A 27,753-nucleotide genomic window follows, 5' to 3' on the forward strand; every position below is an offset into this window, starting at 1 on the left:
ACGTCTGGTTGCCATATTTGATCAAACGCGATTGGTGGATGGTGTGTCCGTCACTAGTGTGGCGACAACAACCGCTAGCGCATGCGTAAAGTGGTTGCGTCGCAGTGTTGCCAGGTGTACGATAATTATCGTATTTGTACGATAATTCTGCTCTCTGTACGATGTACGATCAATATTCCTAAAAAAGGGACAAATGTACAATAATTTGACCATTCCGTGAATGTGTGGTTCTAATCAGCTGTCATCAGCCTATCGCCAAAGTCTGTCGGAGTTTTTTTGTGAACCCTGAAGGCATCCGGACACAGACGCTGGAAATTCCAGCCAATCGTGCGTTTCTAAATGTGACCAACGAGTGACGTAATGCGTTGGCCTCAGAACAACGGCCATGATTGGCTGAATAGTCCGCTGCGCCCGCCCATGATTGAGGTAAAGAAAAAAGAAAAGAGGAAGAAGCAGAGCTGAAAATTGTCACTGCTACGTTGAAATTAGGCTGATACGCTCATTTTTTTTTTTTTTAATGAGCGAATCGACCCTTGACTGACGTCTGGGCTCCCTCTCCGTGTCGGTTTTATGTCGGCTATTGCGCATGCGCTGAGTCTGTTCCCGCTTCCTTTGACCCTATGGCCACCAAGCTTTCTAAAAAGCTTCGAAGGGTGGGTATTAACTATGGAAGCAAATCGTTACCATATTTCAAATTAAAACTTTTTAATTTTGTTGCCCTGCGATGGACTGGCGACGTGTCCAGGGTGTACCCCGCCTCCCGCCCATAGACTGCTGGAGATAGGCACCAGCTCCCCCGCGACCCACTATGGAATAAGCGGTAGAAAATGACTGACTGACTGACTTTTTAATTTTAAGAATGTGGCTGCATTATTTGACCCATAAATAAAATTAGTAATCAATAATCCTATTTACATTTGCATTTTCTTCTTCATGACTGCACATTTTGTGCCATAATCAAAAGAAAACAAAGCAGACATTGCTTTTTCGTTTTCGTGGTCTGCCCGCAAAGTACTGCCCCGAACTCGAAAACGAAAAAGCATTCCGAGCTGCGGCGCAGCAGAGTGACGTCACAGCCGCTCTTCCTCAGCTCCCTGCTGACCGAGCTACCCATCTTGTTCGGTAGGGGGCGCTGTGCACGTCTGCATTGCATTACATTGCAAACGTGCCGAGAAATTGATTGAATTGCAGCAGGGCTGAGCTCAATTTGTGGCAGTGGCAGGCAGAACTGGTAGTTCCGCCACAGCCTGCCACCGAAGCTGCCACAGCCTGCCGCTACAACGAAACAGTTGCCTTCAGTGGCGTGCACAGACATATTGGGGGGGTAGGTGCTCAAGTGGAAAAAAAAAGGGCACCTTGTGCGGCACATGGAGGTGTCGGTTGCCTTTGTAGTGTGAGAATTATTACAGGCACAACATGAACATAATTTATATTTATTACTAAGCACCCCCAAAACAAACTGTCCTGTGGGATGTAGGGAAATGACCAACCAGGAAAAAAAACTCAAAACAAGAATGCATTTTACTAAATTCTTATGATTAATAAGGCAACAAAATGATCATAGACTGATTTAAAGTTAGATTACTGATTCACAACCTGAACTTCCTGAGTCAAATTTGAAACTTACGTTATCCTTCATTTTTTTTTCTTTTTATACAATGAGCACAACGTGTTTGTCTCGACTATATCATTCTGTACTTTCATCACAAAATGTCTTCTGCACCAAATAACCTTATGTTGTAGCAAAGCAGGTTACACTGCCAAATTTACCAGGTAGGTCACACTAAATCTTCAGTAACCAGTGACCATTCTACAGCGTAAATCAACATAAACCCAGAAAATGAGTTATAAAATCTTTATAGTCAAAATGAAACCGACATCAGAGAATATGATCATAAGAAGAATCATCTATACTTCTGCATGTAGCCAGTGTGATTTATGAAAGAAATTATTCTTAGAGAATAAAAATTGAGATTACAAGTCCTGAGAACTGATGTCTGCTATTTAGAAAATAAAATATTCTGATCACATCATCATTTTTACATGTACAGAAGTAGAAAATACAACTTAGCCTACATGCCCCACATTTACTGAACTTTATTAAAGGTATTTTAGTAGTGTATGAATTGTAATGTTAACCAGCTCATTTGGCCGTATAATTTCAAAACGTGGGGCAGTGGTATTATAGGCCTTTAAATTCTGAAATTTTACCTTGTGCCCCACACTATACACTGTAAAAAAAAAAAAAAAAAAAAAATGATTTCAGGAGGGCACTTTTTTCTCCAAAGGATAAAAGGGCAGGTACTCTAGCACCACCTAGCGTCTATCTGTGCACGTCCCTGGTTACCTTGTAACAATGCAAACAATTGGCCTCTAAACATTTGTGCATAAACTAAACCCCATCTTTATGTCTCAAATAGCAGGCTTAGTAACCTCAACGAGAGGATTCTTCTAAGTTTATTTTGAAAACAGTAATCGCCTCATCTTGCGGCATGTGGTGTGAAAGACGGAAATGAAAGATCCACCAAACGCTATTTGTCACCTATAGATCAACACATCATGGTTAGTTTCACATTGGTTTCCTATTTTCCGGCATTGTCAAGCTAAAATATATCCTCCCTAAAACCAGCAGCTTAAGAGTGTCTTAAGCAGAGAAGTTGGCGGAAAGTCAGAGAGAAAGGAGTGATATTCTCCGTACAATGAACTGTGAGCACATAAACGTGTAAAACAATCATTAAGATAGAGAGATAAACTTGTATCATCCCCGTAGGGGTAAATTAAATAGTTTCAGCAGGACAGGTTAAAGACGCACCTCTAGTAACATAATAAGGAAAAATAAATTGATAACGAATAAATGAGAAACAATAAATAAAAAGTGAAAACATATACAAACACTATACTACAGAAAAATTTAATTTACAGACTGTAAAGAAATGTCAAAAATTAACATTTAGAAAAATAGAAAAAGTAACTGACATATATATATATATATACACACACGCGCAGTTGGTAGCACTGTTGCCTTGCAGCAGGAAGGTCGTTGGTTCAACTCCCGTCTTTCTGGATGGAGTTTGCATGTTTGCCCCTGCGCATGCGCTCCGGCTTGGCCCTAGGTGTGCATGGTTGTTTGTCCTGGAGGTCTCTGTGTTGCCCTGTGATGGATTGGGTGTACCCTGGACAGGTCACCACTAGAAGATGAATGAGTGAATATATATATATATATTTATACATAAAGACACTCTAGACAAGATAAAGTACAAACATCTAAACACTATATACACAGAAAGAAGATGCAAATGTTGTGAAGTATTTGCTGTTTTGTACATGATGATGTCAGCAGCCATAGCCTAGATGGTCATCAACACCCTCCTGTCTGCAGAGAAGCTCGCTTGTGTGCTGCTGTCTCCTCTCTAGCTTTTGATTACAGCAGGAACCAGAGCTTCTCACATTACAGGCTGGTGGTGAAACAGTGGGAACGACGCATTAATATTCTCGGGAAAGCGCTCCCTAATTTGCATCTTTGTTCCTACTTTGTGAGACCAAATAACGTTTAAATAACCCTCTAATTTCCTCCACCATCTGTGCCAACAGTGGGCTTTGCAAATCGAAGCGCTTTATACAATGTTATCACAGTAAAAAGCTGACAGGTGAATGTCCACATTAATATTAAAAAGATGAAGTAGGAAAATGACCAGCATGGCGAGTAAACATAACAATAAGCAAATCAAACAAAACGATGAGCAAGTGAATAAAGTTCAAACATTATGATGCTGTAACAATTGATGTAAGGTTGCTTAGTTTCCTTATCATGATTTACACATTTCCTAATACGGTCCAAATTCTATGACGGTTCATTTTTCTCCGCTGATTACTAGGAGCGCATTTGTCTTTGTCTTTTGCAACAGCCAATCACAGCTCTTAAAAACAGCGTCACACAACGGGGTCAACAACACCTTCCCTCTAAGACAGGAATTTCTGTCGTCTCCTTGTTCAGAGTCGCTCTCAGCAGCAAAGTCAATCCCTCTTAAGCTAGGAGTCTTTGACAGGAATTGTTAGGTTAAGATGGGAGCTCTCTGAGGATCTTTGTGAATACAGACCCTGAAGTATAGCTGATACTCTCACCATCATTCCAGTTAACACCAAAATCAGGAGGTAAGGAACAATCCCATTGTTTGGCAGTCAGGACAGAAGTTGTATGGGTAAGCTAAAATAGCTAGCTCAGACTACATGCAGAGCAACAATTGGCACAATCTATGGGTATTTAAGGTTATACAGGCCAAACATGGCATTCACTCATGTAACAAGCAGCAAATATGCACAGAAAACCAATCAGAGGGCACATTTTTTCTATAGCTGACCATTAATTGCTTCGACACACCAACCACGGTGGTAGTGTTGGTGGTGGTGGGGCAGCTTCAGTACATAAAGTTGTATCCTTCCAAATTTATGTCAAAATCTATTCTCAAAAGTCACTCATCCGCCGTAGCACCTAGATTCGCTAGATTCTTGTGCTTCTCGTGATGTCATCGACTCTGATCCAGACAAAGTAAAATTAGGCTTTTTTTTATTATTTTTGCACTTTTTAAAAACATTTTGTCAAATCCTGCTTTAGAAATTCATATGCAGCTACTCAACCGTGTTTTTATTGTTGGTGTTTGTTTTGTGAAAAATACAAGTCTATGCACCACTTGACAATATCTATAACCAAAACCTTACCCCTCTCACTGCACAACAGGATGCAGTTATTTGTTGCTACACTCTATATTTTGGACTGGGAATTTACAGCCAGTTTACAGCCTTATCAGCATCAACTCAGAGGGGTTAGTAGTACAAAGTCAGTGGTAACCACGAGCTGTCCCTGAATAACCCTGTTGCTCAGAAGCTTGTTAAAGCTAATATTTCACCAGGAGTGTCCTGGCATGTGTGAACCTGCACACTTTAGGTTCTTGTGCAGTCTGACCTGCTTGTAGCACCTTTCATGTGAAGTTTGGAGCTTCTAAATATCACCTTAAGCATTTGTTAAATAATGAAGCAATTCTATTTGTTATGCTCTTTTAGTATGTAGCTTGCTGGATACCACAGCTGTTGCAACCTAATATTACACAGTAATATGGTATGAACTATACAGGTCCTTCTCAAAATATTAGCATATTGTGATAAAGTTCATTATTTTCCATAATGTAATGATGAAAATTTAATATTCATATATTTTAGATTCATTGCACACTAACTGAAATATTTCAGGTCTTTTATTGTCATAATACGGATGATTTTGGCATACAGCTCATGAAAACCCAAAATTCCTATCTCACAAAATTAGCATATCATTAAAAGGGTCTCTAAACGAGCTATGAACCTAATCATCTGAATCAACGAGTTAACTCTAAACACCTGCAAAAGATTCCTGAGGCCTTTAAAACTCCCAGCCTGGTTCATCACTCAAAACCCCAATCATGGGTAAGACTGCTGACCTGACTGCTGTCCAGAAGGCCACTATTGACACCCTCAAGCAAGAGGGTAAGACACAGAAATAAATTTCTGAATGAATAGGCTGTTCCCAGAGTGCTGTATCAAGGCACCTCAGTGGGAAGTCTGTGGGAAGGAAAAAGTGTGTCAGAAAACGCTGCACAACGAGAAGAGGTGACCGGACCCTGAGGAAGATTGTGGAGAAGGGCCAATTCCAGACCTTGGGGGACCTGCGGAAGCAGTGGACTGAGTCTGGAGTAGAAACATCCAGAGCCACCATGCATAGGCGTGTGCAGGAAATGGGCTACAGGTGCCGCATTCCCCAGGTCAAGCCACTTTTGAACCAGAAACAGCGACAGAAGCGCCTGACCTGGTCTACAGAGAAGCAGCACTGGACTGTTGCTCAGTGGTCCAAAGTACTTTTTTCGGATGAAAGCAAATTCTGCATGTCATTCGGAAATCAAGGTGCCAGAGTCTGGAGGAAGACTGGGGAGAAGGAAATGCCAAAATGCCAGAAGTCCAGTGTCAAGTACCCACAGTCAGTGATGGTCTGGGGTGCCGTGTCAGCTGCTGGTGTTGGTCCACTGTGTTTTATCAAGGGCAGGGTCAATGCAGCTAGCTATCAGGAGATTTTGGAGCACTTCATGCTTCCATCTGCTGAAAAGCTTTATGGAGATGAAGATTTCATTTTTCAGTACGACCTGGCACCTGCTCACAGTGCCAAGACCACTGGTAAATGGTTTACTGACCATGGTATCACTGTGCTCAATTGGCCTGCCAACTCTCCTGACCTGAACCCCATAGAGAATCTGTGGGATATTGTGAAGAGAACGTTGAGAGACTCAAGACCCAACACTCTGGATGAGCTAAAGGCCGCTATCGAAGCATCCTGGGCCTCCATAAGACCTCAGCAGTGCCACAGGCTGATTGCCTCCATGCCACGCCGCATTGAAGCAGTCATTTCTGCAAAAGGATTCCCGACCAAGTATTGAGTGCATAACTGTACATGATTATTTGAAGGTTGACGTTGTTTGTATTAAAAACACTTTTATTTTGTTGGTCGGATGAAATATGCTAATTTTGTGAGATAGGAATTTTGGGTTTTCATGAGATGTATGCCAAAATCATCCGTATTAAGACAATAAAAGACCTGAAATATTTCAGTTAGTGTGCAATGAATCTAAAATATATTAATGTTAAATTTTCATCATGACATTATGGAAAATAATGAACTTTATCACAATATGCTAATATTTTGAGAAGGACCTGTAGATTATTACAACAGTTGGAAGATAAGGTTTGGGAAACCTTTGCAACATCTCCATAAAACACACGGGTCCAGGCTGGAATAAGCAAGCGTTAATCCTCAATCCTGAAAATCTCTAAATGTGTTCTGGATTTCAGATGTCCCAAGAGATATTTCTTGTACCTGCCTTAATTTTTTGACAATTTTGTCAAGAAACAAGATGTCTGATAAAATATTGTTCTGGGAGTGTCTCAACTGAACAGCCCTTCCAAGGTCAAAAATCTGACTTGTCCATTTTAAATGTTTTTTTTTTTTTCTTTATCCTATCGACTCTCCTGTTGATTTTTTATTCTACCAGCAAACGTCTACATTTCAAGTCATTTTTGGAGTACCTCATGGTTGTATTCTCGGCTACAGACCGTTTTCGATCTTCATGCCTTCCCTTCAGCTCTATTTATAGAAAACATCACATCTCCTTTCATAGCTACACAGATGATACACAAACCAACATACAATTAAAGCATAGTTCTGTGGTTAAGTTCCCCTAAACATAGACTTTTATCAAAGGGGAAATTATGTTCATCTTTTAATGAAGTTAAAACTGGGTGTGTAGAATTAAGCTCAACTAGATGGAATGCTCCACCAACAAGTTTTGGACCAACCTTTGAGCATCATAGTGCGTTCTTCAACAAATGAGTCCATATAAATGCTTCACGTTCCAGTGGTGAATTAGTCTGCATTTCTAGAGAGGGAGGAACCTTATGTGAATGTTGGGAAACCAATAAAACACCAATGATTTACAATGAATAGATCAGACAAGTACGTTTGACTTGTAGTCATCTATATTTTTATATTTTATTTCAAAGTCAATGTTGAACACAAAGTGCTTTAGTCCTTTTCATCACAAACAAAAACAATTTGTAATTTTGAAGTTGTAATGTTACTAGCATAAATATGACTTCAGTATTGATTGCTGTAGAAGACAATTTGAAAGAAATACAGAAAATGGTCAATTTAACAGTTTGTAAAACTTAAAACGTGAAACTATTTGAAGCCAGCTTCAAAAATACCTTAAATACAGCAGAATTATATACTGTGATCATAACACAAAATAATTTGCCTCAACTGCCAATATAAATGAAAAGCCACAAAGCCGCCGGCCCTCACCTGACAAATGATCAGGCAAGACCCAGACCAGCTCAGTTCGCTGTTACAAAAACCATAATACTTTTTTAGGAGTAAAAGCTGTGCAGACATCTTATACTGAAATGTGTGAGAAATGCAATACTAGAATGGATTCCTAATATTCAGCAGCTTCATATTGACAGAACATAGCAGGATGTGTGAGAAAGATGCTGCTGCTGCACATTTACACAACACTAAACACTAAAAGGCAAGCAGGTGTTGCTTTACTATTGCTGCCTCAAGAAGAATGCTTGGATTCATAAAAATCCCAGCAGTCTTTTTGCCAAGATGGTCCTTTACATTTGTTTCAATGCACATTTGTTTCCATCCTACATCTAGCTCCTTCATCCTTTGCTCCTGCCTTTCCTCGGGTCAGTCTTTTCAAAATAAGAGCTTGAGGTGCAGTAGAATACCTCCAGGATGGGTTCAGCTGGGGCAGAAAGAACAGTGGATTCCTCCAGTCAGGTCAGTAATGACTCCCTCTTTCACAAGCTTGTGAAGGAGTTGAGTCTCTTTGCCCACGTTGTGCATCTTTTGCTGCTGCATGACGGTCATAGGCAGGTGGTCATAGTAGTGCAACGGCACTCCCTGCTGGGACAGGTTGTAGCCGAAGCCCACCAGGCTGACCTCGTCACACAGCAGGCTGGCTAAGTTCAGTGCGGACACTCCCAGTGTTGGTACATTCTGCAGGGAGATTATAAAAGTTAAAGAATATAACCCGGTGCTTTTACTTCAGGTAAATGCAAATAAACAATGTGACAACATTTACTGTACTGACCTTAATTTCAGTGAATAATTTTACTAAGGGCTATTTCAGTTTTTAATTCAAATACCTGATTGACTAGCATGAATTTTACACACTGAAGATAAATTACTTATTGTTATAGGATTTATAAAACCACAAAAAAGGGCATTATTGATGCTTTTTGGCATTACTGCAGCCTTAGACAAGCAGAAACGCTGCATTATACTGAGAGTTCAAACCTTGAGTTGAATATTCTTCACTGGTTAAAAGGCATTTAAAAACATGAGTTAAAAAAACAAAAACAAATTAAACATTCAAAACTGTGTATTTGTCATGCACAGGTCAGTTTCCAAGACAAGTATCTTCATGGAGGTGCTAAAAAAACAACAACACACATTTAAACCACAGGCAATCACTGAGTCGGTGTGCTCCACACTTTTCACTGGGAGATCTGGGGAAGTACGGATTTTTAAAAGCAGCCACTGCTGAGCGCTGCGTTGAAGCCAATGAAGGGAACCTGGCCTACATTGGATCAGCAGGAGGAACTCTGCTCTACATGCCAGAGAAGGAAAGTCGTGACATGTTTCTCTGTGCAGTTCTGCACAAAGCTGTGCAGATGCTCTCACGACCGTTTCCAGTGGACACATTTATCAAACCCCCGTTTTCATGTGCTAGAATCAGCCAGGATGCAGTTTCATGAACGGATTGAACTTGTCTGATGATCATTTGCAGCATTGATTTTAATGCTGCCATTCTTAAAATACAACACAAGGGGGAGATACTGCTCTATACATAAAGAAAAAGTGAAAGGAAACATTGTTAGCGGTGCTTTTGTCTGCAGAGATAAATAGTGAAAGCTTTGCGTCTTTTGATTTAAGGGTTTTGGAAATCTGCAGTGTAAAAACTATTCAGTTGAACTCTACCTGATCCCACCCCCACAGGTGCTGCCTGGGCTGAGGGTATTTCAGGAAGCCAAAGGCAGTCTCTCTGATGACGTGAGGGTTGAGAAGTCGGAATCTTGAAGGATCTATAGGAATTTTCTTTGGAACCCTTTGCCAGAAGAAGAACCAGTCCCACAGAGGCTGAGGCACAAAGCAAAGCTTTGATTGTGAAAGAGCAAACACTCTCCTGATCACATGTTAGCAAAGCATCACATGACAAGGTAGGTATGCTGGGAGAACAAACAAAACTAATGGATTTTGGGTAAGCACAATAGACTGAGAATGCGTAGAGTCTGGTTAATCCATTCACAGGTCTAGGCTGGATGTGCCTGAACATATATGATGCTGTATGAGGATTAATACACATTTCTTGGGTTGAGTCATGTCAGTACATGTCAAATAATGCTGTTTAGAGTGAAAGATCTCTCTCTGCTCGTTTTCTGGCTGTGTTGCCTCTAGATGCAACAGTTTGTTTTGGTTTTTTGGTGCTGACTTTGCCCTTAAAACACATGAAGTGAATTCTCAACACCTTGCGGTAGTGCTGTTAGAAGCAGGTTACTAAAAAAAAAAAAGAAGAGAGATGGCTGCTCATCACCACCCTAAAAATACACACAATTCAACATCTATGAAAAAATACCCGGTGTCAACCATGAACAACTCAATATTTGACGATGCCGGCTTATAATAGAGACGCAAAAAGACCTAAACATGTAAACTAATGGAAGAGCCACTCACCACTCTGAGCTTCTTGATCATCGCTGAAATCCAGCTGAGGTCAACCGTTTTATACACCACTGCTACAAATACAACATGAGGGTCTGTGTCAGCCCAGTGGAGAGGCGTGCCCTCAGGATAACTCATTCTTATGGAAGTTCGATTTCCAACATCGGTGCTGAACTCTCCCAGAGGGCCACTGTTTAACCTGATGGAGACAGATGGAACAAAAAAAAAAGCCTAAATCCCATTTAAAATGGAAAAGAAGCAGAAGTTTGGACCACTACCATCACAAACTCACTCAAAGTCAAAACTAAAAATGCAAACAAAGACTTTCAGTCACCGCATGTTATCAAGTCTTATGTAAAACAGTGGTAGCTAGCAGCGTTTTATGAAAGCAGGGTTGCCATAGTCTGACCTGATTATGGTGTCAAAACGATCAATCAGCTGACCGAGCTCCAAGCCCTTCAGTATGCCCCCATTTCCTATAACCACACAGCGCTGACATTTACCAGATACGTTCTCTGGTAGGGTACCAGAGTCGGGAGCTGGCAGCTGAAAAGAAAAGAGGTGATTAGGTCTGATGTTCTGAGATACACATCCACGATGGGTTACTGGTTGTTTATTTGCATCATGTGCATCACAAAGACTGCTGAGACAACTGGAAAAACCTTTCTAGCTTCAACCATCATCCACTGAGGCTGCAGCTGCTTTGTCAGCATGAAGTGGCAGAACAAAGCTGACCTAATGAAAAAATATGTGTGCGCTGATGTCTGAGTCACATTAAATGTACTTTACACACAGATTCTGCTGGTTCTGCTGGACTAAAGTGGAAAACTCCCATGTTTTCTGTAGTTCAACATAATCTGAAGATTTGATTTACTCGCAATGGCACCAATACAGAGTCATTCAGTAGCAGCTTATGTAGAAAAGTGCTTCCACAGAAACCAGAAATAAACATGGTGACTGGAACCAGTAGACATAAATGAGTCAGTCTACCAGCAGAGCCAATCAGTGAACAGAAATGCCCCACCAGGATTCACCAAACTGAATTTGTGACCCTTTTGGTTTCTCATTTACATTCAGTTTATAGACTCAATCATTTTTTTAAATGTGCCTGTTCTCAGTAGTTGTTCCTTCTTGTAAAGGGGGATGTGGTTTTTACCAGTGAAAACTGTTACATATATACATTTTGTTTTATCACATCAATCATTTCTGCTTCCACTATTTGCTAAATAATTTTTTTGTAATTTCTTGCATTTGACGCATCCAGTCAGAGTTTATATTTTATTACTCAACTTCAAATAATACTTGAAGGTTGGAGTGTGGCTCTCATGAGAAATGATCTGACATTAGTAACATTTGTAAAAGATGTAGTTTGCATTTACCAGCTTCAGCAGCTCCTGTACTTTGACATTAAGACCTTTGAAGCCAAATGGCGGCGGGTGGAGGAAGAGATCGTCAGAGAGTTGCTCATCGTTCCACAGGAAGGGATGGATGGCTTCGCTGGAAGACAGGAAGTGAGCAAGCAGCTTCTCTCTGCTGTCTCTGGGGCGACATTGACCCTCCAGGACACTGTGCACGTACTTATGCACCAGCTGCTAGGCAAAAGACAAAGGCGGCGAACAAAGGGTTCACTGTAGTAGCATCATAATACCTGTAAAGGTAGATGCTTTGCGGTTATATAATCCTGCTACAACTGCAGGGAGGTTTCATGTGTCAGTATGTTCAAGCATCCTTCAAAGATCACTTCAGTAGAACATGGAGGAGTCACTATGAGTCTACATGATTCACAATGCTTAAACATTTCACTCTGTAACTGTTTGGTAATTAATTTATTTTATATATATATATAAAACCCATTTATCATGCTTCGTTTTTAACATTTAGGGCATGCCTACCATGATCATTTCCTAACAAAGAAAACACAATGATAAAACCATTAGGACTACATACTGAGTTAATTTAAAGGACTTGGAACAAGTTGATCAGCTAACTGTATTTAAGCATGGCAACACCATCAGCACAGGTGAAGCTGTGAAATCACTATCGACTGCCATTAAAGGACTGAAATATTGTCTTATAGTAGCAACGGTTAGCTCCAAAGAAAAGCATACAGCCATCAAAAAGAACCGTTTTGTGGATCATAAAGGACTTGGACATGAGAGATTTAGTTGGAGTGAAGAAGGTTCAGGACATCCAAGAATGTCCAGCAAAAATCAGAAGATGCAAGAGCCTCTGTACGTTTAGTGAGGGGAAGACTTTCGGACAGCAGCCTAGTGACAAGAAAGGCAGCAAAGAAGCAGCTTCTGTTCAACAAACTGTTCTGCAGAAAGTACGAGGATGGACAGCAGAAGCCAGAAGGAAAGTTATTATCTCTGATGAATCCTTCTGACTGTTTGAGGCCTTTATTTACTGTTCTCTGTGATAACAGTAGTGTAGCATACTGATACAATACGTGTGGGGTTGCTTCTCATCCAGTGGAGTGGATGCCTAAAAACACTGCCATGAATAGAAAGTGGGATCTAAACATCCTCCTAGAGCACCTACTTCCAGCAATCCAGGCACAACTCCTGACAGGAATGAAAGCTCATTTGTGGACATGGGAGTACAGCCCTGGTTCCAGTAGACCACCTGGACGCTCTGCTGAGCTTCCCTCACCTGTTTATGTGCAGGGCTGACGTGCCTCTCAACAGGTTGCTCTGGCCTCGTCTGGAGCAGCGACAGAAAAATCATCCCCAAACTCAAAAAGAGTGCCACCAACACCCGCCTGCAGATAAATGAAGAACAAAAAAGGTTAAGCATCGCAATAAACCTGCCACAAAGTGACACAAGCCGACAGACAGCCGGTAGGAAATAAAGTAACAGTAAAATGACTCCAATAATGTCCAAACTCAGAGGACCAGAGTCAGGCATTTGCATGACAGTTTCAGGTTAACAGCTGACAGGAGGTTAGAGGGATTTATCTGATGATGCAAAAGCACCAACTGCACACCATCTATATCAGTCTCGAGTCACGGATTATTGATGCATCCATTTGCTGGAGGAGAAACATTGAGTTGAGGGTATTCATATGTTGGGACCACAGCCATGGGTTTCAACACTAAAACTCCGGTACATACTTTCCTGGAACTTTTCAAAATAAAGTGCATTAACCTTCTTCCAGCACAGCCAGGAAAGGGGGTAACTGCGGACTTCCTGCAAGGACACTGCCGCATATAAGCCCCTACCTTTCCACAAGTCTTCCTCTTCCACACGGCCTTCCAGAGGTACCGGATAGGAGAGGAAAGCGCGCTGATGTCTTTTGCTGGCAAAAAGACATAAATTCAACTGGATCCAAAGCCATACGATCATCGATCATATGCAAAGTTAAGTAGAATGAAATACGTCTGTGTATCCGGTATTTTCATTCATGAACGGGGAAATTAAGGTGTAAGAGTTGCTTACATTTTCTCTTCGAGGCCCCACAGAAGCAAAACTGTTCGAGAGAGAGAGAGAGACCCCGGCCAGGACGCAGTCTCTCAACCTGAAGGAAGACAGTAGAGACCGCAGCGGACAACGTTCGTTCTTCATCCACAGCTGGAGGTTAGCGGGAAGCTAACCTTTTGTTCACAGAGCGTACCCAGAGGTTCCGCTTGTTTTACTGTGGACGTTTTGTCGAACTTCATCGCCCTTGGACAACATATCCTCGCTACGGTCAGAGGTTAGGTTTGGGCAGATTAACAGATAGGTTTCGGATGAAATGATCTAAACGTTTTCATGTTATGAAGTTTTGTTTTGTGGAACCTGGCGATCTTTAGCGCTAGTAGGCTAGCTACGGCACGCGCCGGTTCCGTGTTCTTTGTATGTTTTAAAGCTAAGATAAACTTTATTTAAAGGGTGGTTTTAACCAGAACATTGCTCATAACGCGCCGTCCGCGTTTATGCATTTTAACCCTGGTATTTTAAAGGTATGTGTTGATTCTGGTGCTAAGCTATCTTCTAGCTTAGCACTTTAGCTAGCTTCTTTGTTAGCCCAACGGCCAGCTGGTAAGAACACGTGTGCTAGCATTAAGGCTAGTCAACAGAAAGGTTGTTGGTTTTCAAGCTAGTGAATAATCGTCCCTGAACATCATTTACTAGATTTGATAACTAAGTAAACACCATTAAGCCCCATTTCTCCAGAAAGATTTGGCTCTTTTCCAAAATACTGAATAATATTTCTTCAAATATTATTTTAATAAATAAAGGCAGTTAATTAGACACTGTTGAGAATTAGTCATCCAGGGGGTTGGTTTTATTCAGCAGATCATTATTTAAAACATTATTTTATTAAAATAATATGTTATCTGATCTTGCATTGTGAATGGTTGTCTAAACGTTTGCTGATTATTTCCTAAGTTAGTTCCAAGACTAACTTAACTTCACTTCCAGATTCTTCAAGATAATCCTTGGTTCTCAAACATAAACATTGCATGGTAATGTTGCATCACCCTTTTTGGTCATGATTTCCAATCATTTTTAATCAACTTGTTTATATTGTACATAGTCCATTAGTTGTCATTATTCTTTAATTCTGCTTGGTAGTTTAGTTGGATTGTTTTAGCATAGTAAAGAGTTTGTTGATTGAAATATGTTTGACTTTGAGTTGACTTATTTTTGTTAATAAATTCTTGTATTTTAAGAAATTGTGTGAATTCATTCCATATGTGTGCAGAGTTTATGCTGTTCAATAATGTCAGAACTCGTCTCACACCTTTCTATTCTGTCCTAATACCATCTCCTTACTGGGCTAGCATTCACAGGACAATCCTTAACAGACTGGAATATTATTTGATAAAATATGAATATTAAATATTGAATAATATTCTCAGATTCATATTTACATACATTTTAATACTGTTTGTGGTTTAAAGAAAATCTGTTCTAAAAGATAACTGGTATCTTTTGAATGGGGCTGCATGATTGGTGTCACTGACAGCACTGTGCACCTTAGGTGGATGCAAGGAGCATAAAGGTCGCTGTTTTGCTACCTACAAACAGGAAGCGTGGATGCAGAGGCCCAGTTTAGGTCTGCTGCCTGATACACTCCATGCTTTAACTGCAGGATGACGTTTCAGGAAGCTGGGTGTTCTGACAGAACAAATGCAATGTTTCATGACTCACATGCATTGTTTTGCAGAGCCTACTTTATAAAAAAAAAAGGTACCAAGAACAGTAACACAGACGTATGAAGAGTTAATTCACTGACATGACTAAACAAATTTGTTGAAAGATAGTTTTGTTTCAGGCCATCAAACTAATGTTGAAATGAAAACATGAGCCTAACCCACAACTCAAAATGGGCAAGTTTTACTCTTCAACTAACCTCATCAGCCTCAATTACTCTGCTTTTAGATCCTGAACATGCAGACAGACACATGGCTGCAAGGACAGTTGACAGGAAACACCAAAGAGAGCCACTTTCTGGCTGCAGCTGTGAAAAATTAGTCTGCACCTAAAGGGCCAACACCACCTAGCATCTTTTTGAGACGTTCTGCTTCATGTGATGTAGGTGCAGGACCAGACACCCATAACCCATCAGACACATCAACCCAGAGGAGTGGAGTTTGAACTCTGACCTGAAATAAAATCCAGGGCAACCAGCTGCCTTTAGGAGTAACTGAATTAGTAAAAAGAAAATTTTTGGCCAACATGCGAGATTCAGTGTGGTGAAAACTGACACCAGGGTTCTCGCCAGCGCAGGACTCCCTCTCCTGTGGTTTTTATGTCAGCTATAGCGCATGTGCCGAGTCTGTCCCTGCTTCCTTTCACTCTATGACCCTGTGCGACCGCTGACGGTAAAGCTTTCTAAAATCATTTCAGCTTCAAAGGCTGGGTATAAACGGCGTCATATCATGACGGGCCTGCAGAACAACAAGCCTAAAAGCTGGTGGCCTAAACTGTTGGTACATGAAGGAAAAAACTGCCCATCACTTTATAACCAGTGGACCCATCGTTAATGGCTACTTCCAGCAGGATAACGCACCACGCCACCAAGATCAGTTCATCTTAAACTGTTTTTTTTAGCATGGCAATGAAGCGTTTCACAATGAAAAGATCCCAGTCCAACAGAACACAGTCGGGATGTAGAGGAACAGGAAGTATCCCGTCATGGATGTCCAGTCGACAAAACCTCTGAGGAAGGTTTCTGACCTTGTGGACCAATGTAATAAAGTAGCCTGTGAATGTCTGCTGTAGATAAAGATGATGAAAGAGGGCAAAGCCATCAGTAATAGAGCCAGTAAATACTGTGGATGTCAGCTTGATTAGAAATAATCCCTAGGATCCATAAGCAGAGGTTCCATCAGGGAAAGCCTTTGTTCCTTCTCTGTGAAGTTCAGCTCTCAAAGAATCTCAGCTATGGGAGAAAGATAATGAAGCACAAAGCTGACTGCCCCCCCTTCATGATTTTACATTTATTCCACTTAACTGAACACATAGAATTTTTTCCTATACATCACAACTATTTGACCCGGCTTCCTTCAGGTTTTAGCTAAAAAATTCACCTCTGAATTGAGTGATTTACTCATTTTTCTTTACAAACTAAAACATCTCTCAAACATCCTTTAAGGACAAGTGGAGTGGTTTTTGGCAATTAGTTTCTAATGTTAACTAGAACTGAATTATCTTTAAAAGCTTAAACTATTCGCAGTTTAACCCAAATAGATTTACGATCAGACTTTACAGCAACCTGGAGGCTAAAGCAAATCTCTCCTGCTCAGTCATGTTTAAAAGGAAGTACATCTCCTTGACGTTCCAGGCTTGTTGAGTGTTACATACAAAACAGTTGCTGTGTGGAATCTTTCGAGCAATTTTGTAAACTTGAGGTTAGATTTAAATGATGTTTAGGGTCGGATTATTTATATATTAAAGCCACAAAAAGTTATAGTGGACGTTTTTTGCCATGACTTGTGTTGGGGGTGGGGGGATGCTCATGGTTCCAAACTTCATCCTATTTAAAGAGGAAATCTTTAAACACTGGGATTAAAAAGTGAGGTTTCTGACAAAACTCAATAAATATAGTTTTTTCCCCACTTCCAAACTCGTGGTTCTTGTTGCAGAGCAACATTAAGGCACTCTTGACATTCAATGTAATTATATACATCCAGGTTCCTAACGGCCCCTGATTCAGCAAAAAAAAAGGAGGTGGACTCTCTCTCTCTCTCACCCCAAAACAGTGATTATAAATCAGAAATGCTAACCACAAGAAGATAATCACTGGTAGCGTTTACCTCTACAAGACAATGAGAGGCCAGATGTAACTGCTCTGGTTTAGGCTTGTATTTCCACAGCATATTCTGTGCATTGTACTCACCTATCTGGTGCACTGTACTAAAGTACCAGTCTGGAATCCTCAGAAACATGTTGCTGCTGGTGTGTGCATGTGTGTACCTCATCAACCCGAAGGGATGCATAAATCAGCTGTACAGCAGATTTGTAGATAAATGTGGAGCAATAAAATGTTCAGGAAACAACATATTTGCATATATACAGTACAGACCAAAGGTTTGGACACACCTTCTCATTCAAAGAGTTGTCTTTATTTTCATGACTATGAATATTGTAGCTTCACACTGAAGGCATCAAAACTATGAATTAACACATGTGGAATTATATACTGAACAAAAAAGTGTGAAACAACTGAAAATGTCTTATATGCAACAGTTTGTTTTGGTTTTTTGATTCTGACCTTGTCTTATATTCTAGGTTCTTCAAAGTGGCCACCTTTTGCTTTGATTACTGCTACACACACTCTTGGCATTCTGTTGATGAGCTTCAAGAGGTCGTCACCTGAAATGGTTTTCACTTCACAAGTGTGCCCTGTCAGGTTTAATAAGTGGGATTTAAAGCCTTATAAATGGGGTTGGGACCATCAGTTGTGTTGTGCAGGACGTGGATACAGTACACAGCTGACAGACCCACTGAATAGACTGTTAGAATTTGTATTATGGCAAGAAAAACGCAGCTAAGTAAAGAAAAATGAGTGGCCATCATTACTTTAAGAAATGAAGGTCAGTCAGTCTAAACAATTGGGAAAACTTTGAAAGTGTCCCCAAGTGCAGTCGCAAAAACCATCAAGCGCTACAAAGAAACTGGCTCACATGAGGACCGCCCCAGGAAAGGAAGACCAAGAGTCACCTCTGCTGTGGACGATAAGTTCATCCGAGTCACCAGCCTCAGAAATCACAGGTTAACAGCAGCTCAGATTAGAGAACAGGTCAATGCCACACAGAGTTCTGGCAGCAGACACATCTCTAGAACAACTGTTAAGAGGAGACTGTGTGAATCAGGCCTTCATGGTAAAATAGCTGCTAGGAAACCACTGCTGAAGACAGGCAACAAGCAGAAGAGACTTGTTTGGGCTAAAGAACACAAGGAATGGACATTAGACCAGTGGAAATCTGTGCTTTGGTCTGATGAGTCTAAGTTTGAGATATTTGGTTCCAACCACTGTGTCTTTGTGCGGCGTAGAAGAAGTGAACGGATGGACTCTACATGTCTGGTTCCCACCGTGAAGCATGGAGGAGAAGGTGTGATGGTGTGGGGGTGCTTTGCTGGTGACACTGTTGGGGATTTATTCAAAATTGAAGGCATACTGAACCAGCATGGCTACCACAGCATCTTGCAGTGGCATGTTATTCCATCCGGTTTGCATTTAGTTGGACCATCATTTATTTTTCAACAGGACAATGACCCCAAACACACCTCCAGGCTGTGTAAGGGCTATTTGACCAAGAAGGAAAGTGATGGGTTGCTGCGCCAGATGACCTGGCCTCCACAGTCACTGGACCTAAACCCAATCAAGATGGTTTGGGGTGAGCTGGACCGCAGAGTGAAGGCAAAAGGGCCAACAAGTGCTAAGCATCTCTGGGAACTCCTTCAAGACTGTTGGAAAACCATTTCAGGTGACTACCTCTAGAAGCTCATCAACAGAATGCCAAGAGTGTGCGGAGCAGTAATCAAAGCAAAAGGTGGCTACTTTGAAGAACCTAGAAAATAAGACATATTTTCAGTTGTTTCACACTTTTTTGTTCAGTATATAATTCCACATGTGTTAATTCATAGTTTTGATGCCTTCAATGTGAAGCTACAATATTCATAGTCATGAAAATAAAGAAAACTCTTTGAATGAGAAGGTGTGTCCAAACTTTTGGTCTGTACTGTAGGTCCAAACTGTAACACATACAATGCTCAGTGTTACTGCCTAGAAATCAGTACGCCTGGGCTAAATCTGATCAGAAACATAGGCGTTACCATTTCTTAGATCAACAATATTGTTACACAGCAAAGAGAGCAGCAGCTGTCTTCTAGCCACAGCCACTGAAGCAACATGAATGGAGGAGCTAGATTCTCTCATAAGAGGACCAGTTCAAGTAAAGTAAGCGTTTGACTATTGCCCATCACCTGTGAGATACCCAGCGCCATGTAAGCTTCATGATGTTTTCATTCACTGTATATCCGGTGATCTCCTTGGGCCTCTCAGCTGAAGATTGGAGCCCCCTGCCTCTCATGGCCCTGGACACACACACACACAAAAGCCATGTTTCTTCATCCATACAGAATACCAGAACAGAAGAGTTTTTGTGGATAATGGGAGCTGCCTTACAGTGTAGGGTTTTATGACCACACCACAGGGCAACAGTAAACATCCTTTTTGGCTACGTTCACACCGCAGCTCTTAATGCTCAATTCCGATTTTTGTTGTGAAATTCGATTTTTTTGCATGGTCGTTCACATTTCCAAATATAAATGACTTGTAGTGATCTCCTGTGTGAACTGCATTCATACAACTTAAGTGTCCCGCCGGCGCCGTAGACGGCGCAATGACATCACATGTAGCCATACGCGCTTAGTGCTTGGGGAAGTAAATATGGATAGAAATGTTGGACGGTATCTTGAGATTTTTACGTTTTGTTTCCAACCGGAGCCAGCACATTAACAATGCAATGTTTTTAAGAAGATCGAAAAGAAAGTGAGTCACGTCCGCCATGGTGGTTGTTGTTTTTCTTCCCGCTCCCGTGTAGCGGGATCCAGAATAGTGACGTTTGTCGAGTATCAACGACGTACAGGTCGGATGAATGCGACCTGACCTGTACAGACACCTGTACAGGTCAGGTCGCATTTGAAATGATCAGATACGTATCGGATTTAGGACCACATATCCAAACTAAATCGGATCTGTGTTGTTCAGACTGTCATGAAAAGTTTGGATACAGGTCACATACGGGCAAAAAATAAAAAAATCAGATTAGGGTCACTTCAAGCTGCAGTGTGAATGTAGCCTTTGACAGTTTTCTGGCAAATACAAATCAGCAAATAATCATCGTTGGTATGTAAATATTTACAGAATTCTAAATGCAAATGTTTCACATAAAAAATCATTCAAATTAAACTCAATATCTCCAATTGCAAATCTGGTACACATGAAGATGTAACTGCAGCAAATGGTGGTGCTAAAAGAAGCATCGACATATAGGCAGAATATAAACGCCTGTTTACACTTTTTCAGCAATCTTAACGATCACCATGGGTTGTTTTCCAAACACTCTTTTCCTAAGCATATAAAAATCCAATAAAATAATCAGTTTGAGGTTGCATTGTCCCAAAATGATAACTAGCTCTGAATATCCTGTATTGGATCCCAAGGCTGCTGTCTGAGTTTTTCTTAAACTCATCACCACTTGTGAAAGAAAACAATGTATTTAATTGATCAAATAGATACTGGAATACCTCAAGAAGCAGCCCGACAGATTTACTTTCACAAGTGGAGCATTGCAGCTTTGGAGAGCAGTTTCATTCAAAATTAAATAAATAAATACTGCTATTGATAAATTATTAATAAATATTCCATGAAATAAACAAATATCCCCATGAAATACAACAAAATAATTATGTTAAGAAATGTTCATCTTATTTTATTTAATTCATTTCAAGATTTATTTAATTTACTTAAAGATTTATTTATTTATGTCATAATGCAGTTTTATTTTGTGACAATCTTATTTTGTAAAGCTACTTTACATATTTCAGTGATTTTTACTTTTTAACAGATAAAACTCCGCCCCCTCATTTGAATATAAGAACATGAAATAAAAAGAGCTTAAAATGAAAAACGGGGTTAAAAAGTAAAAGTCACTGAAATATGTAAAGTAGCTTTACAAAATAATAGTGTCACAAAATAAAACTGCATTATGACATAAATAAATAAATCTTCAAGTAAATTAAATAAATTGTGAAATGAATTAAATAAGATGAAAATTTCTTTGAACATAATCATTTTGTTTTATTTCATGGGGATATTTATTTATTTCATGGAATATTTATCAATAGCAGTATTTATTTATTCATTAAATTTTGAATAAAACGGCTCTCCATATACGGCTAACTTTATAATGCTCTGCTTGATATTTATAAAAACAACCCACTCAGAGCAGTAATTAGGTCAAACTTTTACAAAAATATATACATGTTGCATTCAAGTTGAAAGACCCTCTTTGTCTGTAAATATGTTCTATCTACAACTCCTCCAGTGGCGTAGCTTTTGCTTCACCTGGTTCAAATTCTGTAAAAAAAATAAATAAATCTATGAAGCACCTTTTGCTGTCCAATTATCAATCAATTAAATCGAAAAGATATTGGACAGATTAATCGATTAGCTAAATAATCGTTAGCTGCAGCCCTAATTTATAGGCAAGACATTAAAAGTATAGAAATGTACTAAAAGTCTCCAAAAGTTGGGTACCAAAGCACACTTCAAGTTAATTTCAGCCTTTCTATCTTTATCACTATCAGTTCCTATTAATAATTAAAACTCAGCTGGTAAAAACTCACATCTGGAGCTCAGAAAATATCTTGCTTTCTTGTCTTGTTTATTTCCCCCAACTTTAACTACTTTTTTTGGAAGTAATTGAATGAACTTGTTGCAAAACAAAATGTTGTCATTGCTTCCAAGTCGTCTCTAAGCAACAGTTGTTTTGGGTTTTTTTAAACACTAGCATAAAGATCTGAGGTACTTTATCCCACCTTTCTCATGCTTCATGGGTTAATGTATTTTGTTACATTTCAATGCATAGAAACCTGAGTACTGGAAGGAACAAAGCAGGCGTAGAGATAATTACTGGTTCCATTGAAACCTGCTCTTGTGACCTAGCTGCACTGTACAGCAGTGGTGCTGCAGCTCTGATGTTTAACCAAAGCATTGCAGGTATTCTAGTAGGACTTCAAGAAGCGTTTCTATGGTCTCAATGTGTTTCCGCTGCTCTGAAACAGTAACCACATCCCTGCAACAGTTCTAGAGATATTCACACAAGTGAGTAGAATTTTCATTTAAATTTCCACAAATAGGAAGAAGTCGACATGACCTGACCCTCAATTTTTCATTGGCTGTTGGCAACACTTGTTTGCAGCTGGGTCTCTAATCCGTTCATACTACATCTGGATGCAGCAACAAAAATGAGGACGGGGTTGACTGTGACTGAATCAGGGCCCTGTCCCAATACCCACACTACACCCTACGCCCCTCTATGAAGTGTTTACTTTGTACAAGTGCATGTAGGGGTTGAAGTGCGCAGGTTACAAGTGTGCAAAATTGGAGAATTGGGACAGTAGGGGTTACGTCATCGACTTGCACCTCTGCACCGTAACTGCAACATAAAAAACTGCATCAAGCAATTGTTTTGAGGAGAAGAAAGTGCAGGAAGCGAAGGAGGCTTATACACCAGACTCTCACCGCTCCAGTGTTTGTTTGAAAGGTAACTTCAGTGTTATGGCCTACTGACTGCCCAGACTCACTCTGAACCCAGTGGTTTCTTACAATGTTGAGCCTGGAAAACCAGTAAAAAAATATATTTGTTGGCTTGCTGTCTAAAGTTTACGCAGTTCTTATTATTCTGATTTGATGGCTGGTTACGTTGACGGTTGTGATTGTTTTTTGCTCAGAACGTCATCTGCAGCAGTGAATTGTGGGTAATATACTTTGGCGCAGTCCGCTTCGATGCGGGCTTCACCGAAGGGCGGATGTGGGGCACAAAGGGGCGGGGCTAAGAACCACTTTGGAGAATTGGGACACACTACGCACTCGAACCCATCAACGGGAACATGCAATTCAATTCAATTCAAAAATACTTTATTAATCCCAAAGGGAAATTAAATGTTGTTATAGCTCATATTATGAAGGTTTCCTCAAAGAGCCGTTGTAGATGCTGATGGCTGTGGGCAGGAAGGATCTCCTGTAGCGCTCCGTCTTACAGCAGATCTGAAGAAGCCTCTGACTGAAGACACTCTGTTGTTGTAGGACAGTCTCATGAAGAGGATGCTCAGGGTTCTCCATAATGTTCTTCATTTTATGAAGAATCCTTCTTTCCACAATGATCTCCAGAGGTTCCAGAGGAGTCCCCAGAACAGAACCAGCCTTTTTTATCAGCTTGTTGAGCTGGCTCTGATGCGGCTTCCCCAGCAGATGATGGCAGAAGAGATCACACTCTCCACAACAGACTTATAGAAGATATGCAGCATCTTGCTGCAAACACCAAAGGACCTAAGCTTCCTCAAGAAGTACAGTCTGCTCTGTCCCTTCTTGTAGATGGCTTCACAGTTGCATCTCCACTCTAGTCTGTTGTCCAGGTGAACACCGAGGTATTTATACTCCTCCACCACCTCCACTTTTTCTCCCATGATAGAAATAGTTATTGACTTATTCCTGTTTCTCTTAAAATCTACAATCATCTCCTTTGTTTTAGTCACGTTCAAAATGAAATGATTGTTTTCACACCATGCCACAAAGCGGTCCACCACCTTCCTGTACTCAGCTTCTTGTCCATCTCTGATCCACCCCACGACTGCAGAATCATCCGAGTATTTCTGCAGATGACAGGAGTCTGTCTTGTACTGGAAGTCTGAGGTGTACAGAGTGAAAAGGAATGGTGAGAGTACAGTGCCCTGTGGTGCTCCTGTGCTGCTGACTACCTGGTTAGACTCACAACCCTTCAGTCTCACAAACTATGGTCTGTTTGTCAGGTAGTCTTTGATCCAGGAGATTGTTGAGGCTTCCACCTGAGTCTTCTGGAGTTTCTGACAAAGCAAATCAGGTTGGATTGTATTAAATAAACTGGAGAAATCAAAGAACATGATCCCCACAGTGCTGCTGGCTTTGTCCAGATGACAGTGGGTTTGTTGAAGCAGGTGTATGATGGCATCTTCAACTCCAACTCCACAGCGATAAGCAAACTGAAGGGGGTCCTGATGGTTTACTGTTTGCTTACTCAGGTGGGCCAACAGGAGTCTCTCTAGGACCTTCATGATGTGAGATGTCAGGGCAACAGGTCTATAGTCATTGAGGACTGATGGGTGAGGTTTCTTTGGTACCGGAACAAGACAGGAGGTCTTCCACAACACCGGAACCTTCTTCTGGGCCAGGCTAAGGTTGAAGAGGTGCTGCAGAATCCCACAGAGCTGCTCTGCACAGGCCTTCAGGACTCTAGGGCTGACATGATCTGGGCCTGCAACCTTATTCCGATTCAGTCTCTCCAGTTGCATCTTCACTTGACTTCTTGAGACACACAGGTGGAAGGGGGAAGCAAAGGAAGCATCAGCATCTTCTGATATGGTTGAAGGCAAACATGTAGAAGCAGAAGGGTCTAGGGCTGAGGTGGAAGATAAAACATTTGAGGTGTTACTGGACAGCTGTGGGTCAAAGGAGGGTGGGATGTCTGTTTGGCTGTGAGCAGGAAAGGAGGATGCTGAGCTTGTTTCTGAACTGAACCTATTGAAGAATGTGTTCAGTTCATTGGCTCTGTCCAGACCTCCATTGGTCTGCTCATCCTTCTGCTTGAAGCCTGTGATCTTCTTCATCCCTGTCCACACATCTCTGATATTGTTTTGCTGGAGCTTGTTCTCCAGCTTCTTCTTGTACACCTCCTTGCTGTCTCTTATCTTGACTTTAAGTTGCTTCTGTAAACTCCTCAATAATTCTCTGTCTCCCTCTCTGAAGGCTCTTGTTAAGCAGGTCCTTCAGGTCACTTGTGATCCATGGTTTGTTATTGGGGAAACATCTCACGGTTCTGGTGGGGATGATGTTATCCACACAAACGTTTATATAGTCGGTTACACACTCAGTCATGGGATTGATGTCCTCTTCATGTGGCTGGCACAGTGCATCCCAGTCTGTAGCCTCAAAGCAACCTTGCAGAGCTTCTTCAGCTTCCTGTGACAATTTTCTCACAGTCCTCTTTATTACAGGTTGCCTCTGAACTAGGGGCTTATTATTCGAGCAGAGAAAAACAAGATTGTGATCTGATTTGCCTAGCGGAGGTCTTGCTGTAGAGATGTATGAGTCCTTGACATTTGCATAAAACAAATCCAATGTTTTTTTTTCCAGGGACACAAGTGTGGAAGTGCATGTATTGGGACAGGGCCCAGGTATGTTCCCCTTACACGCTTGCAGACTCAGGTCCTTATGCCCAACTGGTGCAGACTTTTTCCAACAGGGAATTGTGGGTAAAACCAAACAAACAAAATATTACATTAGCCTGGAGTCTAGAATAAAAATATTACATCTCTAAAACTGTGACGTGTGGCAGAGCACGCGACTCATATACGGAGGCCACCTAGACGCAGCTGTTCCTGGTCGAGTCCCCATGCTACTCTTGTCTCCGTTCTTCCTCAGAAAAGGGGTTTCCTGCCTGCCTACTTTGAAAGAAAATAAACCATTTGAAAAACAACAGACTACAACTGTGCAGTAACAGTTCTGGAGTAAGGACTGTCTCAGGAAGAAAACTGAATGCTACCATGAGTACATGTGTGTGGGCTTCTGCCCTGTAACATTTCCATTAACGAAGAAGACGATCAAAACATCCTGCAGGGTCAAACTTGCAGGTTCCTGCTGTTTTCAGGCTAACGGAGGACCACATGAAAATATGGAAGCAAATCGTTACCAAAATGCGTTTTCATTTTAAGAATGCGGCTGCGTTATTTGACCCATAAATAAAATTAGTAATCAATCATCCTATTTACATTTTCTTCTTCATGACTGCACATTTTATGCCATAATCAAAAAGAAAACAAAGCAGACATTGCTTTTTCGTTTTCGTGGTCTGCCCGCAAAGTACTGCCCCGAACTAGAAAATGAAAAAGCATTTCTGAAAATGCTTTTTCATTTGAAAAATGGTAACGATTTACTTCCACATGAAAAGACTACAAGGATAAGTGCTCAACGATCAGAACACCAACATCTTTGCACCATGATCAGAAAACCTTTCGGGACTTAATCCCACTGAGCAGCTTCTGATTCCTAAATAAAAGCTTTTGACGTTTATAGAATTAAGTTTAGTATGGCGTACACATTTGAGAAAAATATCTAACAAACTGAAACAAAGAATAATTAGATTAAGGTTCTGAGCTTGAAAGTGATCAAAGTTTCTCCACTTTAAAAAAATATACGGTTATACTTCACAAATACACCATCTGTTGTACAGGTGACAAACTGTTTTAGTTTGTAGTCAGTTTATATTCATTCAACATTAATGATGTTACACTTGATATAAAACACAAATAAGCCCAATAAGACTCATTGGAACGGATCTAGTTGCAATCGCTAAATGTAAGGGGGTCCGACGTTGTTTTAGAGGTCATCAAAAGTAGCTTAAAAGCAACTAAAATACATGAAATATCCCTTTATTGAGGGGCAGAACCGGGTGTTGCTGTGACTATAACCGACCAAAGTAAAACGCCTCTATAATACACTGCTTAGTTTTAGTATAACAAATGACTGCGAGATAAAATAAGCCGAAAGAGCAACTGGGTAACAGTCCTGTTTTTTTTAAGTCGTTGGCCGTCATTCTCCGAGGTCTAAAAGACGGCAAGGGAACAGAAATGCGTGTTGTCCGGAGAGCATAATGGCGCTTTCTGCAACGAGCTGTTTTAGTGTTTTATGAGCCCCAATAAATAGGCTTCTTCGAGCATTTCGGGGCAAACTGCCTCCAACATCAGCTCAGCCCCGGCATAAAAACAGACAAATTATCTCTACAATATATTATTCTTTGCGTCCCCCTCTTCTTGGCAGCAAAATATAAATTAGGCAGCATATTTTTAAATATTGTACCCGTTTACTGAAGCGCCACAGCGTGATGGAGGGATAGTCTGGTAGAAACATAACGGTTTAAACATGTAATCATCCCCTCTAAAGGGAGAAGCTAAAGCTTTAACCGTCTCCTAGAAGAAACGCCTGTTCCGCCCCAGTAACCGTCCTACAGCAAATCTCCACCGATATGTGGTCACTTATGTCTCCTTACCCTCGCAGTGACTCCTGAGTTTCCCCATGGTTCCATTTGATGTAGTAAAATCGTGCCGTTCATCAGTTCCCACAGATTTTGACCTCGTTTAGTCACCTCCTTCAAGGCGCCGCTGACGCAACCGGCCTATCAGAGACCGACGGAACG

At 40.9% G+C, this 27,753-nt stretch overlaps 1 protein-coding gene across 5 annotated transcripts; it reads right to left on the reverse strand.

Annotated features, from left to right (window-relative positions):
• Nucleotides 1-7,536: 7,536 nt before the first annotated feature.
• Nucleotides 7,537-27,743, reverse strand: st3gal5 (ST3 beta-galactoside alpha-2,3-sialyltransferase 5). 5 transcript variants are annotated; one of them, XM_047353945.1, is made up of 8 exons: nucleotides 27,607-27,743; nucleotides 19,724-19,834; nucleotides 12,959-13,067; nucleotides 11,686-11,895; nucleotides 10,716-10,852; nucleotides 10,319-10,505; nucleotides 9,566-9,724; nucleotides 7,537-8,581 (listed from the first exon to the last, which is right to left on the reverse strand). In XM_047353945.1, exons 2-8 carry the CDS (start codon nucleotides 19,828-19,830, stop codon nucleotides 8,324-8,326), a joined length of 1,167 nt encoding a protein of 388 aa, XP_047209901.1. In that variant the 5' UTR covers nucleotides 19,831-19,834; nucleotides 27,607-27,743; the 3' UTR covers nucleotides 7,537-8,323. The 5 variants fall into 5 exon arrangements, with proteins under 5 accessions (XP_047209901.1, XP_047209900.1, XP_047209904.1 ...); XM_047353944.1 differs by lacking the exon at nucleotides 27,607-27,743 and adding an exon at nucleotides 22,151-22,268; XM_047353948.1 differs by lacking the exon at nucleotides 12,959-13,067.
• Between the last annotated feature and the right edge of the window lie 10 nt (nucleotides 27,744-27,753).

The sequence above is a fragment of the Girardinichthys multiradiatus genome, chromosome 23 (assembly GCF_021462225.1).
Source record: "Girardinichthys multiradiatus isolate DD_20200921_A chromosome 23, DD_fGirMul_XY1, whole genome shotgun sequence".
Classification (NCBI taxonomy): domain Eukaryota; kingdom Metazoa; phylum Chordata; class Actinopteri; order Cyprinodontiformes; family Goodeidae; genus Girardinichthys; species Girardinichthys multiradiatus.